Genomic DNA, 23,199 nt, shown 5'->3' with positions numbered 1-23,199 from the left:
AGGCATGAGAGTCATGTCATTAATGCTTTATCTTTGCCAAGTGATTCAATTAAAAAAAAAGAAAAAGAAACCTAACTCCCTTTGGGTGGGTTTCTGTGTTCCTAACTGAATTCAGCATTTCAATTCATTCTGATTTGCCCAAATAACTAAAATGACTGAGACTCTGTAAAGTGTTCACATTGTCACATGATGATGATCCAACATAAAGGAACAGACAGACAGCCATAAAAGAGGCATAAAAAAGACCTCTAAAGATATCAAATCTAGGCTTGCAGCCAGGAATCTCTGGAAGGCTCACATTCCCTTTAATGCTCTGTAGGTAACAGCAAATGCACATGAACTACTGCACAAAACCCTTCATCCACAGGATGAACATTAGACCTTTACAGAGCAGCTGACTGTTTATTTCCCCACCAATGATTGCACTTGAGCCTACAAAACCATTTGCAAATTTTCTTGAATACAGTTGTGTTGCCTGTACCCATGGGGAGTTCACATGAGTTCATAGAATAATAGTGCATTCTGCACTATGGAAAGATAAGAAAATTGGGCATCTCTTATTATTAAAAAATTACTAATTTTCTTCATTAACACTGAAAAACATTCTCCTGGTATTGAGAAAAAAGTGTCCTGCCTCAGTATATGTCATATTCAAACTGCAAATATTCTAACAATGATGACTGAAATGCAAAAAGTATGGCATGTTTTCATTCATTAATACATGCACCTGTCTATGTAATATAATTCAAAAAAGGGATTATTGATAGATCCATCTTTGAAACCAGGCAGGTATATAGTTAGGGGCTAAACAATGAAAAGGGGTAAAAAAGTTTAAAAAGTAGTTGTATAACAATATGAGGTGAAGATATCTGCTTTGCAGTAGCTACCCTTGTCTCTGTACAAATAATAGTGTAAAACTGAGTTGGAATGAATATTGGCTTTCTAACAGGCCTGCATTTATACAGGCTGTTTCGACATATGATCATGGTTCTTAGAAATGTCACAGGATATATGATGGATATAATGTTCAAATGAGTTCAATCTCCTTTTCCATTTACAAACATCTACTTCTTGGTACTTCTCTTACACTAACTCTTGATGTGTTCTGTGAGAAACTAAATAACCAATACTTTTCTATGATAGTTTGCTAGCTTAAATCTAACAAACGTGAGCCTCTTATATCTGAAAGCTCAGTAATACTAATTTTACAACTCCCTTCATTCCCCACATCATCGCTGATATTATATGCCATACTCTCCACTTTTGTTCCACCCTTTTTCTTCCACCCTTTTTTTCTTCCACAGCCTCTTTATCATTTCATTAAAAAAAAGAAAAATCAAGAACCTTAAGCTACCTTTTCCCCTTTAATAAAATTTTCAAGAGGATTTGAAAACGTGCAATTCCCTAGAAAAAGACAGGATATCAGCATAAAAGTATTTTCAAGATCCTTTTACCAGCTGCACAATATCCTCTAGCACTATGCTATTTTGTCTTACTAACAATAGCACAGACCCTAGAACAGAAATCTCCTTCCTGGAGAAGACCAAGTGTACCACCTGGGATCCTACAGAAAAATTAAGGATTTTACACTGTTATTTGTAATTTATATTTGCTATCTATCTTGGGTCATGAGAAAAGAATAAGAAATATTTGGTTTTGTGTGCCTACTTTTTTTTCTGTAACTTTTTTTCCCTCTCAGAGTTATACTCTATCTATTTCTCACTAGTCTGAAACTGTTGACTCCACACTTGTAAAGAACAGACATACAAATAAGTGAAAATGGTGCAGGGCAGACTTATTTTTGTCCAAGCAAAACAGACCAACCATTCTAATGAAATCAGAATAATTGTGTTTTCTCTACTTGTCTGCCCTTATCATTTTGTCACTTGTCATATTGTGCTTCATCATCTGCCTGAGGGGTAAGCAGACTGTTTTAACAACTCCTACAAATATGTCCGAGTCATCAGATGCTCTGTAACAGCTCGGGCACTCCCTGAAAATCGAAAAGGCCAGAGGAGAGCAAACTCAACTCCCTTTCTTTATTTTTACCCCAAAACATAGTGATAAAATCAGCATGGAATGGAGGCTATGGGCCCTGATAACCAAAAATTACCGACAAGCCAAGAGAAGATACTTAAAAAGGGAAGAAAGGAGAACCCTGGCAACTACCAACCTGTCAGCCTCACCTCTGTGCCTCGGAAGATGATGGAACAGATCCTCCTAGGAGCTATGCTAAAGAATATGGAGGACAGGGAGGTGATTTGAGACACCCAGCATGGCTTCACTAAAGGCAAGTCCTGCCTGACCAACCTAGTGGCATTCTATGATGGAGTGACCACATCATGTACAAGGGAAGAGCTACAAATGTTGTCTGTCTGGACTTCTGTAAGGCCTTTGGCACAGTACCCCACAACATCCTTCTCTTTACATCAGAAAGATATGCATTTTATGGGTGGACTGTTGAGTGGATGAGGAATTGGTTGGATAGTTGCATACAGAGGGTAGTGGTTAATGTCTAAATGTCCAGATGGAGACCGCTGACAAGTGGTGTTGTCCACTTCATCAATGACATAGACAGTGGGATCAAGGGCACCTTCAGCAAGTTTACAGATGACACCAAATTGAGTTGTGTGGTTGACATGCCTGATGGATGGGACGATTGACATGCTTGAAGGATGGTCCCTTCCAAACCAAACTGGTCTATGATTCTACGATTCTATACGATTCTATGATTCTATGACCTGCTTCATCAACATTTTCAGATGCAGGCAGGGAAAACATTGAAAGAAGTCCAACGGAGAAATTATGATTAAGCCAAAGCCATAAATACTTGTTTCTAGTTTCTTTATCCTAGCTAGATCCTACCGGCAAACAAAGAAGATTGAAATACTCCAAGCAGAGAACAGAGGATTCACTCAGTAAAATAAAATGTTCACCTACATAGTCTGTGGCTTGTGAACTATGGCATGTCTAGGAGATCGTTTAGCATAATTTCCAGCTACAAGGAGCTTTTAAGTCTCTTTTCACTGTGGAAATAAAATATGGGTCATTATCATTCACTCTTGTTGGCCAAAAGTTTGTGAAGACAAGGGAGTAACAAACTATAGCCACCAAGATTAGCCAAAACTAACTACAAAAAAACCTATTTTTGATATTGTAGGAACACAGTAATTTGTACTCAAAATATTATTTCTAGATGTAATACAGTTTTCATTTCCTTTAAGCAGTGATCTTTTTACTCTAGAATGAATTGGTATCCTGGTTTCAGCTGGGATAGAGTTAATTTTCTTTGTAGAAACTAGTATGTGACTAGTTTTGGATTAGGGATGAAAAAACATTGATAAGTTGATGTTTTCAGTTGTTGCTAAGAAGTCAAGGACTTTTTCCAAGGTCCGGTTTCTCATGCTGGCCTGCCAGCGAGGAGGCTGGGCATTCACAGGAAGTTGGAAGGGGACACAGCCTGGACAGCTGGCCCAAACTGGCCAAAGGGATATTCCATACTATATGACATCATGCTCAGTATATAAAGCTGGGGCGAAGAAGAAGGAAGAGGTGGGGGGAAGTTCGGAGTTATGGTGTCTGTCTTCCCAAGAAATCATTACGTGTGATGGAGCCCTGCTTTGCTGGAGATGGCTGAACACCTGCCTGCCAATGGGAAGTAGTGAATGAATTCCTTGCTTTACTTTGCTTGTGTGCGTGGCTTTTGCTTTACCTATTAAACTGTCTTTATCTCAACCCATGAGTTTTCTCACTTTTATGCTTCCAATTCTCTCCCCTGTCCCACTGTGGGGGAGTGAGGGAGTGGCTGTGTGCTGCTTAATTGCTGGCTGGGGTTAAACTATGCCAATATTATTATTTATATGACTCATCACTATATCACCTGTCTTTTCATATTTCTGTTGTACCCATGAATTCATACACATCTGTGTTTCTCTCCACATACATATGTATGTCCCTGCCCATGGCAGAGGGTTTGGACTAGGTGATCGTTGAAAGTCCCTTCCAAACCAAACCATCTATGATTCTATGATTCTATGACTCTATGACTAATAATAGGAAAGCATTCACAGGAAAGTACGAGGAAAAAAACTTTTAAAGAACAAATGAAATTGGGCAAAATGTTCCTAATAGAACAGCAACATTACAAGTTGTAGAGAAAGATGGATGTCGGTGGGTGAGGGCATAGCATGAGGTGATGGAAACCACAATGTATGTGTCATACACACAAGTGCAGTGCATGAAAACAGCTGTTTCAGTAACTCTCACGTTGACATTTGTTATCTCTCTGAAGACATAAAATAATCATGTCCCTCCCTTGAAGCTTCATAACCACTGAAGCCAAATTTCATGGTTTTGCTGTACAGATACAATTTGATGTGATCCTAAGTGCAGGTGCAGTATGTGCTTATCCTACCTCTCACCCTGTCTCCCTGCCTTCCCCACACTGCACATTGCATGGACTCTCTGAGGAGACAGAAAGAAGGTGCAGTGCCCTGATGAGTCATGTCAGAACCACAGGTGGGAGCAAGACACAGTGACTAAGTATTTCCTTCTGGTTACAGTAGTTTAGGACAATACATGGATAAACAGGAGACTGAAGCTTCTCCAACCAGGCTGAGTCTTTCAAGAGCATATCCCACTCCTTTTACATACTCTGTGGAGGTGAAATGCAAGAGGACCTACCCTATCCCACCTCTGTCCACAGATGCATACCTATAATGAATAGATGTGAAAAGACATGTATCAGCCTTGAAAATTGCATAGATTGGTATACCTACATGTAAGATTTCTGAAATCACAAAGTAGAAAACATGTAGTTATTCAGGTCAGAGCTGTGGTTTCTTTGCAAAAGGAACCAGACACTTGTAAGCAATGTAAGAATGCATGTAATTTTATACAACCTTTCTAAAGGCAAAGAAGTATTTATTTCTGTTAAGCTTCCTTTTTTGTTCCTGTATTATCCTCAGTGGCCATTAGTCAACTAATGCAATTCTCCGGAGGCCAAAATGTCCCAATCTTATGCCCCAAAACTTAGCTATTGTATTGTGCAATTGAGGAGACAAGTATTTTGAGACAGATTGAAACTAATGAAGTAGCTAACAAACACTTAGGTAATGGACTAACAAGAGGCTGTTTGTGTATAATCAAAGAGCTTACAAAACTCCACACAAACCACTTGTAAAGAGCAAGATGTGCAGACCAGGACATAGCCAAATTCAAGTTTTAAAATATATAACATGAGTTGAATATATGTTGCTGATAACTCAATCCTTCCTGTTGTTTAGGGTATGAATCAAGCAATAAGCTCTGATAAGCTGATATATGAAAAGAGGGAACATAAGAAACTCTGTGAGTCTATGTGGGTTATTTTGTATTCAAGCTGCTGCAGGTTAAGACACTAATATATGCTGTTTGATCTCAGTTTAATGCTTGTGATCTAGGAAATTGTGCTGACAACAAATATAAAAAAAATCTGGGTACCAAATCTAGATTTGAGTAGTATGGGACAAGGCTAAGTAAATCTTCTTCCCCATGGAAATGGCAGGATTATAAAAAGACTGGAGAAATTCCTACTGAAATCAGTGGGCAAACAGCAACGGTCTTGGAGTGACTCAGCTTTGAAGTTGACAGCAATGGCCAAAGAGAAAATCAGGCCATTAAGAGTGACATATCCATGAAAGAGCAGCCAACAGTGACAGTTGTCATGAGAATGCAAACATGAAAATGGTAGATACTCGATTGTCTTTGCTCATTGTCACTCAGATACAGGGAGTAGATCATGAAGAAAGTGAAGGAATTTCTAACAGTTAATATGCAATATTGTAAATTGCATCTGATTACAGATAAGCTGGGAATGTACAATTTGAAGCAGTAAATGAATGTGGGTGTTATAAAGGGCTGGCCAGACATCACTCCAAAACATCAGCAAAGGCTCCATCATGATAGGATTGAGGAGAAGACCGGGTGAACTGTTAGGGAGAATGGGAAAGGGTTGAACTCTGGCGTTTATGAACCTTTGACCTAATACAGGTCACTCAGTGAAGATATTTTCACCGGACAGATATGTCAAATCATTCACAGAATCACAGAATCACAGAATCACTAAGGTTGGAAAGGACCTGCAAGATCATCAAGTCCAACCATTAATCCAGCACCACCATGTCCCCTAAACCATGTCCTGAAGCGCCACATCCACACGTTTTTTGAACACTTCCAGAGATGGCGACTCCACCACCTCCCTGGGCAGCCTGTTCCAATGCCTGACCATTCTCTTGGTGAAGAAATTTTTCCTAATATCGAATCTAAACCTCCTCTGGCGCAACTTGAGGCCATTTCCTCTTGTCCTATCGCTAGTTACCTGGGAGAAGAGGCCAACACCCTCGTCGCCACAACCCTCTTTCAGGTAGTTGTAGAGAGTGATCAGGTCTCCCCTCAGCCTCCTCTTCTCTAGACTAAACAACCCCAGTTCCCTCAGCCGCTCCTCATAAGACTCGTGCTCCAGACCCCTCACCATCTTCGTTGTCCTTCTCTGGACACGCTCAAGCACCTCAATATCCTCCTTATAGTGAGGGGCCCAAAACTGAACACAGTATTCAAGGTGCGGCCTCACCAGTGCCGAATACAGGGGCACGAACACTTCCCTACTCCTGCTGGCCACACTATTGCTGATACAGGCCAGGACCCTGTTGGCCTTCTTGGCCACCTGGGCACACTGCCGACTCATGTTCAGCCTGCTGTCAACCAGCACCCCCAGGTCCCTTTCCGCCGGGCTGCTCTCTAGCCACTCGTCCTCAAGCCTGTAGCGTTGCATGGGGTTGTTGTGGCCGAAGTGCAGGACCTGGCACTTGGCCTTATTAAACCTCATACAGTTGGCCTCTGCCCATCGATCCAGCCTGTCCAGATCCCTCTGCAGAGCCCTCCTACCCTCCAGCAGATCAACACTCCCACCCAACTTGGTGTCATCTGCAAACTTACTGAGGGAGCTCTCGATCCCCTCATCCACATCATCAATAAAGATATTGAACAAGACCGGCCCCAGAACCGAGCCCTGGGCAACACCGCTTGTGACCGGCCGCCAGCCGGATTTAATGCCGTTCACCACAACTCTCTGGGCTTGGCCGTGCAGCCAGTTCCTCACCCAGCAAAGAGTAATCCTGTCTAAGCCACGAGCCACCAGTTTCTCCAGGAGAATGCTGTGGGAGACGCTGTCAAAGGCTTTACTAAAGTCCAGGTAGACAACATCCACAGCCTTTCCCTCATCCACTAGGTGGGTCACCTGGTCATAGAAGGAGATCAGGTTGGTCAAGCAGGACCTGCCTTTCATGAACCCATGCTGGCTGGGCCTGATCGCTTGGTTGTCCTGCAGATGCCCTGTGAGCACTCTCAAGACCAACCGCTCCATAATCTTCCCCAGCACAGAGGTCAGGCTGACAGGCCTGTAGTTCCCAGGATCCTTCTTCCGGCCTTTCTTGTAGACGGGCGTCACATTGGCAAGCCTCCAGTCTTCTGGGACCTCCCCTGTTAACCACGACTGCTGATAAATGATGGAGAGTGGCTTGGCAAGCTCCTCCGCCAGCTTTCTCAGTACTCTTGGGTGGATCCCATCAGGCCCCATAGACTTGTGGGTGTCCAGGTGGTTTAGCATGTCCTTGACTGCTTCCTCCTGGATTATGAGGAGTACATTGTGCTCTCCATCCCCGTCTTCCAGCTCAGGGGGCTGAATACCCTGTGGATACCTGGACTGGCTATTAAAGACTGAGGCAAAGAAGGCATTAAGTACCTCAGCCTTGTCCTCATCCTTGAAGACAATGTTCCCCGCCATATCCAGTAGGGGATGGAGATTCTCCTTGCCTCTCTCTTTGTTGTTAATATATTTGTAAAAACATTTTTTATTATCCTTTACGACTGTAGCCAGACTGAGCTCTAGCTGGGCTTTTGCCTTTCTAATTTTGTCCCTGCTTGCCCTAACGAGATCCTTGTACTCTTCGTGAGTTGCCTGCCCCTTCTTCCAGATGTGATAAACTCTCCTCTTTTCCCTGAGTCCCAGCAAAATCTCCCTGTTCAGCCAGGACGGTCACCTTCCCTGCCAGCTCTTCTTACGGCACATGGGGACCGCCTGCTCCTGCGCCTTTAAGATTTTCTTCTTGAAGACTGTCCAGCCTTCCTGGACCCCTTTGTCCTTCAGGACCATCTCCCAAGGGACTCTCTCAATCAGTGACCTGAACAGGCCAAAGTCTGCCCCCCGGAAGTCCATGATAGCAGTTTTGCTGACCCCTCTCCTTACTTCCCTCACAACCGAGAATTCTATCATGTCGTGGTCGCTAAGCCCAAGACGGCCTCCAACCACCACATCTCTCACCAGTCCTTCTCTGTTTGTAAACAGCAGGTCCAGTAAGGCACCTCCCCTGGTGGGCTCACTCACGAGCTGTGTCAGGAAGTTATCCTCCACACACTCCAGGAACCTCCTAGACTGTTTCCTCTCTGCCGTGTTATACTTCCAGCAGATGTCTGGTAGGTTGAAGTCCCCCACAAGAACAAGGGCCAGCGAATCCGAGACTTCTGCCAGTCACTTATAGAATGTCTCATCTGTCTCTTCATCCTGGTTGGGTGGTCTGTAACAGACTCCCAGCAGGATATCTGCCTCATTGGCCTTCCCCCTCATCCTTACCCACAAGCACTCTACTTGGTCCTCACAATCTTTGATTTCTATGCAATCAAAACACTCCCTAACATACAGAGCCACCCCACCACCTCTCCTTCCCTGCCTATCCCTTTGGAAGAGCTTATAGCCATCCATTGCAGCACTCCAGTCATGAGAAGCATCCCACCATGTTTCTGTGATGGCAACTACGTCATAGCTGTCCCACCGCACAATGGCTTCCAGCTCCTCCTGTTTGGTGCCCATGCTGCGTGCATTGGTGTAGATGCACCTGAGCCGGGCTATCGATTTCAACTCTAGCACGTTGAACCTACCCCTAGGTTCAACTCTAGTGAGCCCAGTTTTATCCCCTCCCCCCTCCAAATCTGGTTTAAAGCCCTCTCAATGAGGCCTGCCAGCTCATGAGCAAGAATCCTTTTGCCCCTCGGCGTCAGTTGCACTCCATCAGCTGCGAGCAGGCCCGGTGCTGTGTAAACCGTCCCGTGGTCAAAAAACCCAAAATTCTGACGTCGGCACCAGCCCCTGAGCCACGTGTTGATCAGGTGTGCTTTCCTGTTCCTTTCAGCGTTCTTCCCTGTCACTGAAGGGATTGACGAAAACACTACCTGTGCTCCCGCTCCCATCGACCAGTCGCCCCAGTGCTCTCAAGTCCTTTTGGACTACCTTTGGGTTTCTTAGTGCAACCTCATCGTTGCCAACCTGCATAACCATTAGTTAAAATGATCCCTGTCTCATTTGGATTTATAGACTGGACAAGTAGTATCATCAAATTTGATTTTATATAGGAAAATAGTTTCTGATTTCATATGCTTAGTATTGCAAGCTAATCTGCTGTTTCTTGTGTTATTTCACCTAATCCATATTACTCAAAATAGATAGTCGTCCTGTCATGTCAAAGGGAGGAATTACATGTCATGCACTTAATTCTGAGTGAAATCTTGAATCTATTACAGTCAGTGGAATTTTTTTCCCATTGTTTTCAAACAGGCCAAGTTTTCACTCAGTAGGCAAGGAAAGCAACACTTAAAAAAACCCATCAAGTTATAGTTTATAAAAAACATGAAAATATAGGCTTTAAAAAAATATCTATTATAACTTTTATATATATATATATAACTTTTTGATTATAACTTTTTCAATAGTTTTTCAATATTGTGAATAGTGTTTCACTGATTTGTTGAAAAAATAAACATGGATGTTGTTCTAAGTTACTTAGGACTTCAACTGTTTAGTAGTGCAGTGTTTTGCACAGGAAATGACTAAGTCAGAGTAACAAATGAGATTAGTTTCTTTTCATTTCAATGCTTGCTAAACTTCTGCATTCTGGACCCTCAACCCCTTGAAAGGGAAGAAAAAAAGAAACAAAGAAATCAAAAATACACAAATATTTCTGGAATAGAAAGGTTTAGTTGTAAATCAGATTAAACAAAGATTTCCAAGACTGATTGATACGACTGCTTGAAAAAGCTTACATTACAAGCCATTCCAATTTTTTCCAAAAACGTTTACCTAAATTAGTTGAAAGGACACAATTTTGTACAACAAATTTTAATTAAGCCTTATGCTTGAAGTGTTTCTGCAATTACTCCCTTTTTATCCATTAGGACGTAGCCCCAATTAAAATGTATTGTTAATATTATGAAATAACACTTGCTAGTCATACAAAAGTGAAGATATGCCTCCATGTAATTTTTTATTATTCCTTGCTGTGAGTTTTTGCATTTATTTTTTGTCAATAACGTTTTTTTCTGTTCTTTTGCCAATGAAATATTTTTAACCAGTTCACTCAAACACTGAGTCTCTGAAAACAAGCAAGTTCTACACAATTAAATACGTCTTGTACACTAGTATTCAGTTAAAGCTTTTTGTTAGTCATTTTAGTTGTAGTAAAATAACATGTGAAAAATTAATAGGGTCACAGGATTCTCTGACTGTAACAAATAAATATTTTACCTGTGAGGGGGAAAAAAATAATCAGGATTTGATCTTTCAACTTTAATTCACATCGTTAGTCTGTACTCAAGTGATTAGTCACTGAGGGCTTATGTGCGTATATTTTCCCCACTGAGATTCTCTGTCTAGGCTTGAGTTATTCATAAGAAGTAAACCTGCCAGATCAAAGTCTTTCATGTGCATTTGTTTATCTGTATTTTTAATGTCTTTCACTTATTTAATAATGCTATGCAGAGCTATAATTGTTCTGTATTTCTTGCATTTGATAGTATGTAAAACTTGTTCTGGTCGAAAGCACAATTAAATTAATGGTCAACTAGATTTCAGAACAGCCTCTTGACATACAGAGAGAAAAAAGTAACAGTTTTGTTCAATGACTAAGAAAAAAACCAATTCTAAATACACAAGTAACGACATCTAAGCATGCTATCATTTGTTGGAGGATCCTGTGGACTATTTTTGTGGAACTAAGTAAAATTCATAATTCTCTTTTTCATTCAGTATTGTTACACATACTTTCCTAAGTATATACAAAAATTTGACCCACTCTATCCTTTTGCATAAAGAGAGTAACAGAGATCCTCAGATTCCAGCAATTCTGCTCTATTAAAAAAAAAAACAACAAAAAACCCAAAAAGTACTCTGAAGAATTACTAACTATTGGAATTTTTGCCTATGATTTACAAATACTTAGTCTCACATTTTTCAGTATTTATTAGATTAAAACTAAATCAGAAATAAAAATTTGTTGAGATTCACATTTAACTCTCAAAACCTTTATGACATTGTCCCAAATCCTATCACCATATTTGTGTATGGATTCACACAAGTACTTGAGTATCTCTGTAAAACTCTGTGTCTGTTCACCCCATCGTGAAAACTCTCGAAGAGTCTGAAGTACATCTTTTTAATCTGTGAGGACTCTCTGGGGTAGGGAGTGCACCTTGTGAGTAGTAATGGCTCATCTCAAGATGGTGAAAGTCTGACAGAGGCAGGACTGGGTCAGTCTTTGAATAAAGTGTTTTAGCCCAGAGCCCAACCCTAGAAAGGAGGGTGATTTCCCCTGAAAGCTGAGACACGGAAAGAAGAAAGCAGAGGATCTATCTTGCACATCTGGAAGGGGTGGTCGTTCCCTCCCCTGCAGTCCCTGTGTTAGTGCTTTGTGAGCAGCAGCCACACACCCCAATCTCCTCTGCCTGGTCTCTTCTTCTGAGCTGAATACAGAAGTCACAAAACAGTCTCCTGACCACATCTCACTAGCTATATGGCCTGTGAGGGCCATACCCTGAAAGAGATGATGGACCAAAAGTTACTGGAAAATGAGTGGGTGAAATAGTCAAATTTCAGTGCATTCACAGAATCACAGAATGGCTGAGATTGGAAGGGACCTCTGGAGGTTTTGGGAGAATATGAAGAAATAAACCCCTCCTTTGGAAGAAAGTGGGGAAAACAGGTAGCACTGAAATTTTTGGGAGGCTATGCCTTTTTAGTGCTCATATTTCAATTGTTACACAAAATCACAGAAGGGTTGAGGTTGGAAGACACCTCTGGAGATCCAACCGCATCCTTTGCTCAAAGCAGAGTCAACTACAGACAGTTAACCAGGTCTATGTCCAGTCAGCTTTTGAGTATCTCTAAAGATGGAGACTCCACAACCTCTCTGGACAACCTATTCCGGTGTTTAAGCTGTAAGGATTTACAATGAAAAAGGTTTTTTCTTATGTTTAAATTCAATTTAAACAAGGCATTCTACCTTGTTTTTCTCTCAGAGAAAAGAACATTCACAAGGATATTAGTTTATAAGGCCAAGGTGATGCCTTGGCACAGCTGTTAAATCTACCTTGTATCCCTGGTCTGTATTGCAATGCACATCATCTAAACTCACAGTACAGAGGTAGTCAAGCGACAGGTACCATCATGTCATGCAAAAAATGGTATGAGGAGAAATAACAATATGTGTTTACATGTGAGGGTTTATTTGTTTCAAGATGGTGTGAGCAATTACATGTTAACACAATGGTAGCACCACTTGCATTAGATGAAACACTTGTGTGGTACACTCTCGAGGGGTCCACAGTCAAAGATGCTGATGTCTAAGGGATAGCTATCCTTCAGAAAAATATGAAACACATGTATAGTGGAACTGTTTGGCCTTAAAGGAAAGATTGTAGTTAATTAAAAGCAAAGCACATATGATGGACATGAGAAGAGCTCAGTACCATCTGCTCTGCTCTGCTACTGATCAAATCCTTTTACACCACACTGTTTGCCAATGAAAACATAGCCTTTTGGAAAAAAAAACAGTACTCTCTCTTCTGCCCTGCTGAAGATACCGAGTCACGCATCCTGCAAAGGTTACACTTTTTAATGGGCTAGTACATGAATAATAGGAATTTTATTAGCCAGATAGTACAGATTGTTAACCAGTTCAAGTTGCTTACAAGTTTCAATAACATGTATATCCATTATACTAATGCTCTTGTAAATAAAGCCCTAATAATACAGTTATAATTTTTTAGAACTTTCTATACATAATATTTATATGTGTACAAATATATCTGTAGGTTAGTAGGTGCTATATAATAAGTATAGCTATGACTGGGTTGCCATCTTTCAAATGGACATAAAACTATGCAATAAGTCTAAGACAATTTTTTAAAAGGTGAGAGGGTAGAAGGATTTTTAACTGAACTATTGCAGTACAGTTATAACCCAGGTGATTATACTCTTTTCCACATTCCTCTGCAGCTGGATGGAATATACTACCTACTTTCCATACAAGGATGAACAGACTGTGCTTTCCACTTTAAACCTGTGAAATGTGTTGGCTAAAACCCTTCCCTAGCTTAGGAGCACACCGAAAGGTTTAGGTAACATTTGGAAAATATTTTTACATCTGCCAGTGAAAGTATCCGTTTATCAAACATATACAAGCTATGACTTTTTAGTATTCCGGCATGTCCCTGCTTGTTTCCTTCTTGACATCCTACGACTTGGTTTTGTGTCACAAAACATCCATCCTGTACATTTCCAATGGGTTTGGTCTACTGTGATACACTGAGGCCACCACTGAGTTTTTGTTGGTTTTCACTTTCCTTTTCAACATATAACTGATCAGAGGGATAACAACATATAAACCATCAGAGGGATGGAACACCTCTCCTATGAGGAAAGGCTGAAAGAGTTGGGGTTGTTCAGCCTGCAGAAGAGAAGACTCTGGGGAAAACTTATTGCAGCCTCCCAGTACTTAAAGGGGGTCTATAAGAAAGATGGGGACAGACTTTTTAGCAGGGACTGCTGTAATAGAAAAAGGTGTAATGGTTTTAAAGTTAAGAGATTTAGACTAGATATAAGGAAGAAATTTTTCACAACGAGGATGGAGGTTGCCCAGAGAGGTGGTAGCTGCCTCATCCCTGGAAACATTCAAGGTCAGTTTGGATTGCACTCTGAGTAACCTTATCTAGTGGAAGATGTCCCTGCTCACTGCATGGGGGTTGTACTAGATGACCTTTAAAGGTCCCTTCCAACCCAAAGATTCTATGATTCTATTCTGTGATAACCTGAATTAAAGCATCTCTCCTCCCTAATGAGTTAAAAACCAACAAATTCCACCAGATTGTTCCTTCTAAAATAATGATATAAAAAGTAGGGGGAAAGGGGTCCTCTCTCTGCAGACTTACCTACTTCTGACCTCCTGTTCCCAGTCTTTTACAGCTGAGATGTTAAGCGGTTTTCCATCTCAGATTCCAAAGTGTCTACTTCCACAGCATCCTCTGCTGAACTTTCCCAGGCTGCAACTGACAGCCCAGACATCCACAGCATCACATGACAAAAGCCAGCTACACAAACAGACCAGGAGAGCTTTGAAAAAACGTCTGCTTTCAAATACAGTGGAGTCAAGTATCATACTATAGGTGTTTCTTTGACTCTACTTCTTGTTAGTAGTATTTTCCCTCTGTCTCACACATTTTTTTTTAGACCTACCAGTTATGATTAAATAGCCAATGCTAAAATGCTTTAAAAATTCCTCATGTGTTTAACACATATCAAGAAACAGGTTGGGTTTTTTTTCCTTTTGTGTTTAACAGCATACTCTGTATAAATAAACAATTATGAAAGGGATATTAAATGGCATCTATACAGTTATGTACGAAAGCAACTGCAGCCTAAACTAATGCCAAAGGGTAACGACAGCCTAATTGGCTTGGCTTGTTTGGCACATCATAAATGTTTTTACAGTGGTTCTTAGCAGATGAAGAGTCAGAAAACAAATTTCTGCAAGTTGTGGAGAAATTACTATAAAATAGTAAAACACAGCCTGTTAAAGCCTTCCTAAAATTGGTTCCATATTCTACCATCTGTAATGTTAACATTTCAGAAGACATTCCTCTGAGCTGTAAATGCTATTTGTCTGATGGACAGGCTTCTTTCTCTTATACTTACATTACATTTCAACAAACACACTACTATATGACAGTTGTTAAAAATTACATTCTTCAAGAAGTGAGTTAATTTTTCCAACGTGAATACTAAAAACATTATGGAATATATAGGATCCATTCATTTGTTTCTTAAGGATTTAGCATTAAATAAAGAAAGGATCAGTGCAACTTCTATGAAATGTTACCTTGTGAAGCAAAAGCCTGTGTCACAGAAACAAAGAGCAGTGACCCGTCCTTCTAACTTGCTGATTATGCAGGACAAGTTCCACACATTTACTGCTTACTTTTCTAGATGTAACCTGTTCAAAAAACTAACGATTGTTTTAAAATCTGTGAAACTGAAAAGGACATAAAGGAAAAGGGTATTAACAGCAGTAACACAGATTGCTGAAGCAGAGCTAGAGGTAATTTTGTTGCCAAGGAACAATCAGCACGTAGAAAACATGCTTTACTAAACACAAGCTATACACACCTCAAAAATAACAGAATAAGCAACCAGCATTACTTGATCTGCATCCTTTGAGAGAATACACTCTGTGCAACCATTGGCTCCCTTGAACATTTCTTTTAACTGTGTAAAAATTCAGAAGGTGTTAACATAAGTACCTTTATTGATAGGACATCCTAGATTATATTCAAAATTGTTTTGCTACAGATTGGAAAAGCAGTGTGAATTGCACACAACACAGGAAGAAAGTGGAAATATATGCTGTAAATTTCTTCACTACTGAATCTTTTCTGGTGACCTTAGACAATGGGGTTCATTTTCATGACTCAGTAGCCCTGGAGGTACTCTCAGGAGACTTTAAGGAAAAGACAGTATTGTTGGATACCACATAGTGCTATATACAATGGCTGGGAGGTTTTTCCTTTAAAGGCAGACAGTGTCATACCACTCTGCACAACTTTCCCAGAAAAGGAAGACCAATTTGTTTTTCTCCATTTTCAGCCATTTTCGGTGTCCCAGGGGAGTTCTAACTAAACAGAGGGAGAAAATAGCTGGAGAAAAGATTGAAAATGAGAGTAACAGCTAAATACTAATTGCATTCATCATAAATAAAGAAGCTAACTGGAATCTTAAGATAAAAACTTGGCACTCATGAATTTTGGCATAGAAATTCTTCTGTCCTGATGGTTGCTTATACCAGTTCAAGCATGTATTAAATAATAGCAGTATTTAAAAAACTGCATTCAATTAAGATAAACTTCATACACTTTAAAATATCAGTTGATGATAACTGAAACCAGTTATAGTTACAATACATTGATTTTAACTACTATTCTATAGCATATTGTGTCCCCACGCCTTACAGCTAGCAGGGGCATTTTATGGGCATCTAATTTAAAGAATTCAGGAGGAAGTCCTTTTGGGACAATACATTTACATGTCAGTAATCTATGTATATTTGATGAAAAATAATTTTATCTTCCTTGAAATCAAATCATCTCTACCTACACAATTGATCTGCAAAATTCAAATTTTATTTGGTCATCATTGGGGAATCCAGTTTTACTCTGAGTATATTCATTTGAGAGTGCCAGATAATCTTAAAACCACAGACAAAGCTCATCAATTTGACTGAACATAGAAATTGTTTCTAATATTCTGATACTCAAGTATACCTAATAGCTCAACAGCCAAGAAAAAACAATCTTCTTGAAATTAATATTGTTTGTCATTACTACGAAAATCCACAGTATATCTCAAACTGTTATCTTTTGTGCTTCAGTTTTATGTTTAAATTAAAATTTAATTATTCAAAAGGGCTCACATTTATCAGCTCTGTGGCTAAATTCCCGAGCAATTTCAGGGATTATTTAAACAAATTGAGCTCCTGAGCTTGAGATTTGCCCATGAGATAAAAAAAGTGTCTGTTTTCAATTTGAAATTGGTACATGGCATACATGCCATTCAGAAGGCAATAAAATCTGCCACTACACAATCATTACAGACCTGTGGATAAAGAAAGAAAAGGATATCATTTGATTAGCCTCCAACTTTATTAATTTAACTCATCTGGGAACTATCCAGCAATAATTCTTCCAATGAAGGTCATAATTCTTTAATTGTTTCCACCTGGTACAGTACTGCCATCAATCCCCTTTTCTTCTCCACCCCTCTGTACTTGGCGCTCAGCCCATCACTCGTGCCTTCCCAGTCCATCCTTGTTGCTAGCATTAAAGGGCAAGGGCAAAGAGGTTTAGTTTTTTGGTTGTGTCAGATCACAGAACCTCCAGCTTTCTTTCCTCCATTGCTGGATGCTTTCCCTATATTCTGTCCCTGTTCCTGTTTATCCCTTCTGAGAATCAATTCCTGCCTTGCTCCTGCTACAGTCTGACATGCTGAGCTTTTCCTTATAACCCGCCCCCCCTTGAGATTCTGCAAAGTTGAAAATTAGGAACAACCCTGACTTTTCTAATTCTTCTCCCCTTTCCTGCTCCTTTCATACTCTTCCCTATACACCAAAAAACATGCCCCCCTGCCCCAAAATCTCAAACAGGCAATGAAACTCCTTTAACAGACAAAAATTGTTACTAACAAATTAATGTACAAACCAGAAAGTTAAGGCCTACTAACTCACGCATTCAAAGACACTCAGACTACAAAGTCAAGATTTGTATACTTAAGTAAACTCCATTTATTAGCATGCTAATCCAGTTCATGCCTTGCCATGCTCACAGGTACCCTGAGGAGAAAAGGGGAACTGTAGAACCCTTAAAGAAGTTAATCTGGACAAAGATCATCTCTTTCTTCCCTTTCCAACACGTTGCTTTTATGATTGCAGCAACTTCATTTTGGAGAGTCAGATTAAATCTGTAAACACTCTGTTACTGGTCGTTTCTCCCTGACAAAGTTGTACTGTGTTTCCTCATTAGGGTGTGGATCATGAATGGTGTTTTAATTTTGGAACATAAACACAGTTTGCACACTAGTAAGCATACAAACTGTGTAATAAATAGGTAATGTTAAGGCAGTAAACAGTAAACATTTTTGGAGAAAACTTAATTTGTATTTTCAATCAGAATAGGTAAGAGTGATTAGGAATGGTGGTGAATCTATTTATCCAGGAACACAGATTTGGCTAGACAGCAAATTTTGTATTAGTGGGATAGCATTTCAATATTTATCGATTTATGTCTAAAATAAATGAGAATATGTTCTATTGCTCTTGAGGTGGATGACATGAGATTGAAGTAGGTATTTTAATATCCTGTTTAATGTCAAGTTAGAAAATTAGATTCTTCCTTAACCTTTGAGTTTTAGTTGTGAAAAGACTGATGGTTCAGGACCTCACAGTGTTTGAAGATATACCATCTATTCAAATGAAAAGGGCTGACATCCCCAGGGCTGGCAAAATCCTCAGCTGTTTATGGGAAAAATATTTCCTGCCTATTGTGTTTTGAAGACAGCTCAATAATTTTGAATGAGTTCATGTAAAGCTATTTGTACGTATCTTTTTAGGTATGCTAAAGAAAGTAAAAGCCTGAGTAGCGTTGCTAATGACATTTATCTGGTGTGATAGATTACATAAAAAGAAGACATATAGGGGAGAAATGGGTCCTATCAGAAAGGACAACAAAAACCATTAGACTGGGAACTTCATATTTTGGGACAAATTCATTGCACTTCCCTTGCACTTACACTACTGCTGAAGGGAAAAGTGTTACCTACCCATGTGAAAAGCCCTTCTTCTCTACCTATAATGTTGAAGTAAAAAAGAATCATATAATATATTTGTAAAACAAAGATCCCACACTGCCTGTTGCTTAAGCAAATTTGACACATCAGTAGTTCAAAATAATAGATTATCCTGTTGTTTCTTTGTGGAAAATTTGCACAGCGCTACCTGTCAGCAAATTGGTTTAAGATTTAAGAGACTGAATAATAATTACTCTGTGATTATTCTTCAACATTCAATGCCTTCTGGAAACCATACTGCAGATCATCCTCTTAAGATGCTAAATATCTTCCTAAGATAGCTTTGACATCCATGAGTCTTAGCAAAATCCTTCTAGCAAAAGATTGTCTTTCACTTCAGTTTGTTTATTTTGATTCATTGTATATACCACATTTTCAGCTCAGAGCAAGAAGATGAATGGAAATAAACTATGACACATTTGCAATAAGATTTTTGTGGCAAAGACCTTTACTTAGATATTGTGGTTTCAATGCAACCACAAAACAATGACAAACTTCCTTTGTAAAGGGCAGATGTAATTGTAGAGGTAAAATTATAGCTCCATGAAAAAAAAAAACACGCACCCAAAACGTTGCAGACACAATATCTACTGTACGTCTGGATGTGGTTGTATTCCCAACAAAATAATTCCTATTATTGGTGAGTAGATTTACACTTTTTATCTCTCCATAACATGCAGCATTTATTTACCCTTACATTTTGAGACATTACAGTTTCTGCTGATATGGGTATTTTCCCAAAATAGAACATTACAGCAGTCCTCTGCTAGACATTTAAGCCATGTGCATGTTTATTTTTTAATTTGTTTCTTGAACTTTCTAACTGTGAGCAGGCTGGGAAAGTGGAGTCATGACAAGTGAGAGTTTGCTGTTAAAAAAAAAAGGAGAAATGTAGGCATTTGATGTAACATTGAAAAATTCACAGCCTCCTACCTTGAAAACAAACATTTCCCGGCGAAGAATAGCCAGAGTGTTGAAGTTCCCATCACAGATGTTAGGCTTGGCTCCGGGGTAGGAAGGTTTGTCACCAGTGGGTGGCCGGGGAGGCTTAGGTTGCCTGTCATTCTTCCGCGGGTCTGCTGGAGGGATTGAACGATGTGGGGGCACTGTTGGCAGAGGTCTCGTTGGTGGTGGGATCCTGTCAGGTGGACCTTTAAAAATATAGCAGCAGGATGTAATTTAAATGCCCACCAGTGGCACTCCAAGAAGAAATACAACAAAAACCTGGTGTAAGCAGTGCAAATCCTACAGGAGAAGGGGAATGGAAAAAGTGACCTAACATACCTTTCCCATGTTGTTAAAGGGGAAGGGAAAGTCATAACGAATAACTACCATAAAACCAAGGCACAAATGAAGAAAATAATTACTTTTCACTATCGAGAATCTTCCTTCTTTATTGGAATAACGTTTCAATAAAACCTGCAACGGATGCATAGTCCACCATCATTTCAGATGAGAAGTAATTCATAGCACATACTCTATCAACTTAGTAAGAATTGTTAAAACAGAATCATTGTCTATTGTACAAAATAAAGGAAAACAAAACACCTGTTCTTAATAAGATCATCAGGACTCAATGGATTTTCGACCCATATTTTTAACTTCCACTTATAAATTCACATATGCATATGTGCATATGTAACATACCTGATATTTTCTACTGACCCAATTTGTAGGCCAAGTAATGTCATGTTCATTAGTGACAGAACATTCCCAGTTTTCCCCAATGCCCCTTGTTATGTATAGGAGTTCTTGAAAATGGATTTCAAATCCTAGGCATCCACATAAACAAAACCATAATTCACATGTTTTCTTCAATATTCTGAAATTAATTACTTCTTATTTTAATTTCTATTTTCCAGTGAATCTTACAAAGCTAGATACCTGGGAATTAAAGGAAATGTTCTGAGGATAAATAGATTAAAAAGAACTAAAGTAAAAAACTAAAACTCTGTACAGCAGTTTTAAAACATTTTTCTCCTTTCAAATACATTTTCTGTCATAGTATACAGAGTTTGAGGACAGGTTGAATAACTATCCCAATCATAATTTCTCTACCTGAAAGGCAAAAGGCCATCCTAGACAGATGCTTGTTCATAACCCTAATGGCATACTTGAATTACTTGCAATGGGTGTACTGAAAATGCCTTTCCCTTTCTACATGTATTACTACATTTATTTATATATTCCATGTACAAAAAAATAAGAATTTTCACTTGGATTAGTGAGATTTCTGGAAACAAGATGAACACTTCAATTTTGCTCATTCTATTTAGACTTGTCTCCAAATCATTTAAATACGTACTCAATTTTGACTTTAAAAAATAGATATCATTTGCATGACCAGCTTCACGAGGACTTCTGAACAGTAAGACAACTTTAAAGCTGCATAAATGGCATTTGAGTTTCTGATACTTTTTTAAAAAAAGGATACTTTTCTAAGAACAAAATTAGCTATGTAAGGAAATATTAAACTGACCAAATGGTTGTCATACAATTTAATAAGGCATTTATTTAATTTACAATTTTAAGGTTTGTGACATTTATAATTTACAGTTAATAATGGTGTTTCAAGGAATACTGCAGACCAGAGTAATTATTTTAATAGGTGTGACATTTTTATTGAGGCATACGATTCCAGATCACCTCTTGATTTTAAAGGGAGAAAAGGAATCAGTTTGCAGTAGCTCATGTTGGAAAGTTTTTAATCCCAAACCAAAGTTTTCATATTCCATTTGGTGGTGATGTCAGATATTACTTCCCAGGGGTAACACATTTCTCCTAATGTATAGCCCACAGCTGTTAGAGCTTAGCAGTTAGTTTTCAGCAAAATATTCTTGTCTAGCCCTTAAGTCTAGACTACTAACTTATGAGGTCATGAGAAACAACCTTCCTTCCAGCTAATCACACACGAAAAATACCAACCAAACAAAACTAGATTGGCCAATCATTTTGAAATGACTATTTATGCTTTATGGAGATATATATCAGCGCTTGTTAATATAATAATTTAAAAAGCTTGTTAATGCAAAATACCATGGAGGCTGCAGAGTTCTAGTTAGCAGTAATTCTATATGATCATAATTGTCTTTTCTAATAGTGAACATAAACAAGGAAAGGCCCTGATAATATTCAATATAAACCTGACAAACCTTTAAGCTGAAAATAATTGTGAGTACAAAATTGAATCCAATACAGAATTAAGTGGGGAATACTAAGCAAGGTAATTCCAAATTATATATACGGGATACATAGCGTTAATGTACAGATACCATATATTTTTCAGTGTAGGAAGGAAAAATAGATAATATTTTTAAAGGAAAAAAAACCCAGAGTATTTAAGAGATAGATAACAACAGAATCGAAGTCTTTAAAACCAAGAACAAAACCGTGTAAGGAACAGTAATATGGGAATTAGTGTTACATTCAACCCACAATCAGAATAATGTTATTGTTTTGCCTTTTTTTTTTCAAATTTTCAACTATCTTGCCTTGTCAAATTGAATTCAGTGCAGAATTTATTTACATCACATGTGTCTTTTGTATCAGGCCACAAAAACACTAAACAAACACATTTTGAAGAATTGGGCCTTTTTCCCCCTAGGTAGCTCAAAATCTTGGGCTGGTAATAACATTCTTTTGAGATCAATTTGCTGTATTGATCACAAAAAAGGGTTTTTCTGGAACCACAAATTTTGTACAGCCAGGGAACTGTTTAGTATTACAACCAATAAATTGAGAAGAAATCAATTTATCCAGTTACACAAACTCTGACTACTGTGGAAATAAGCTCATTATGCTTAAAGGCCTGCATTTTTAAATATTTTCATAGTCTGGGTTCCTTTTGCAGACATTTTCTTTATGGCTTTTTAAAACATTTAAAATTACTATTCCAGCTGAGTGCAAATTTGAATGCAAGTTGTGAACAGTGAGAAACAAAGTAAAAGAGCTTCATCAAAATCTTTGACCTACTCACAAGAAGGCCTCTGGCATAACAACTGGCAGTCTACACTAACAAACTCTTTTGGAGAGGTGGTATGGACAGGAGGACCTCAAACGTATTCTCAAGCAAAAAACCTGTGTTGCTTAATCAAACTATGACTTACCATATATCTTCTGGATGCCCTGTAAATCATCATTAGGTAGTTTGAAGTTGTCAGTTTCCATATACTGGTAAAATGGAGCCATGATTGCAGTGGGATCATTAGAGTGCTCCAAGCCCAGAGCATGTCCCAGTTCATGCACTGCAACTAGAAAAAGATCATTTCCTGTGAAGAGAAGAAAGGGAAAAAAGACCTTTGAAGCCATAAGCATACTAACAGAAATAACACAAGTAGGGGACTCTGCACTTGAAAGACATTTTCACTGAATTTGAATTTTACAAGGTAATGCTTAATAATGAATCATAAGGATAATGTGGTAGCAAAGGCATCTTTCCCTTTTTT

The 23,199-nt window shown here is 38.9% G+C and overlaps 1 protein-coding gene across 1 annotated transcript in view; it reads right to left on the bottom strand.

The window, feature by feature from the left end:
• Nucleotides 1-23,199, bottom strand: part of MMP16 (matrix metallopeptidase 16) — a gene marked incomplete at both ends in the record, with an annotated part of 194,047 nt that overhangs the window by 30,351 nt on the left and 140,497 nt on the right. The window contains 2 exons of the mRNA XM_082015426.1: nt 19,688-19,905; nt 22,861-23,022. Of these exons, the coding sequence (XP_081871552.1) occupies nt 19,688-19,905; nt 22,861-23,022 (380 nt within the window). The remainder of the gene's footprint in view (nt 1-19,687; nt 19,906-22,860; nt 23,023-23,199) is intronic.

This window comes from Phaethon aethereus (genome assembly GCF_964289735.1).
Source record: "Phaethon aethereus genome assembly, chromosome: 2".
Classification (NCBI taxonomy): Eukaryota; Metazoa; Chordata; class Aves; order Phaethontiformes; family Phaethontidae; genus Phaethon; species Phaethon aethereus.
This window is presented reverse-complemented; position numbering and strand designations above follow the sequence as displayed.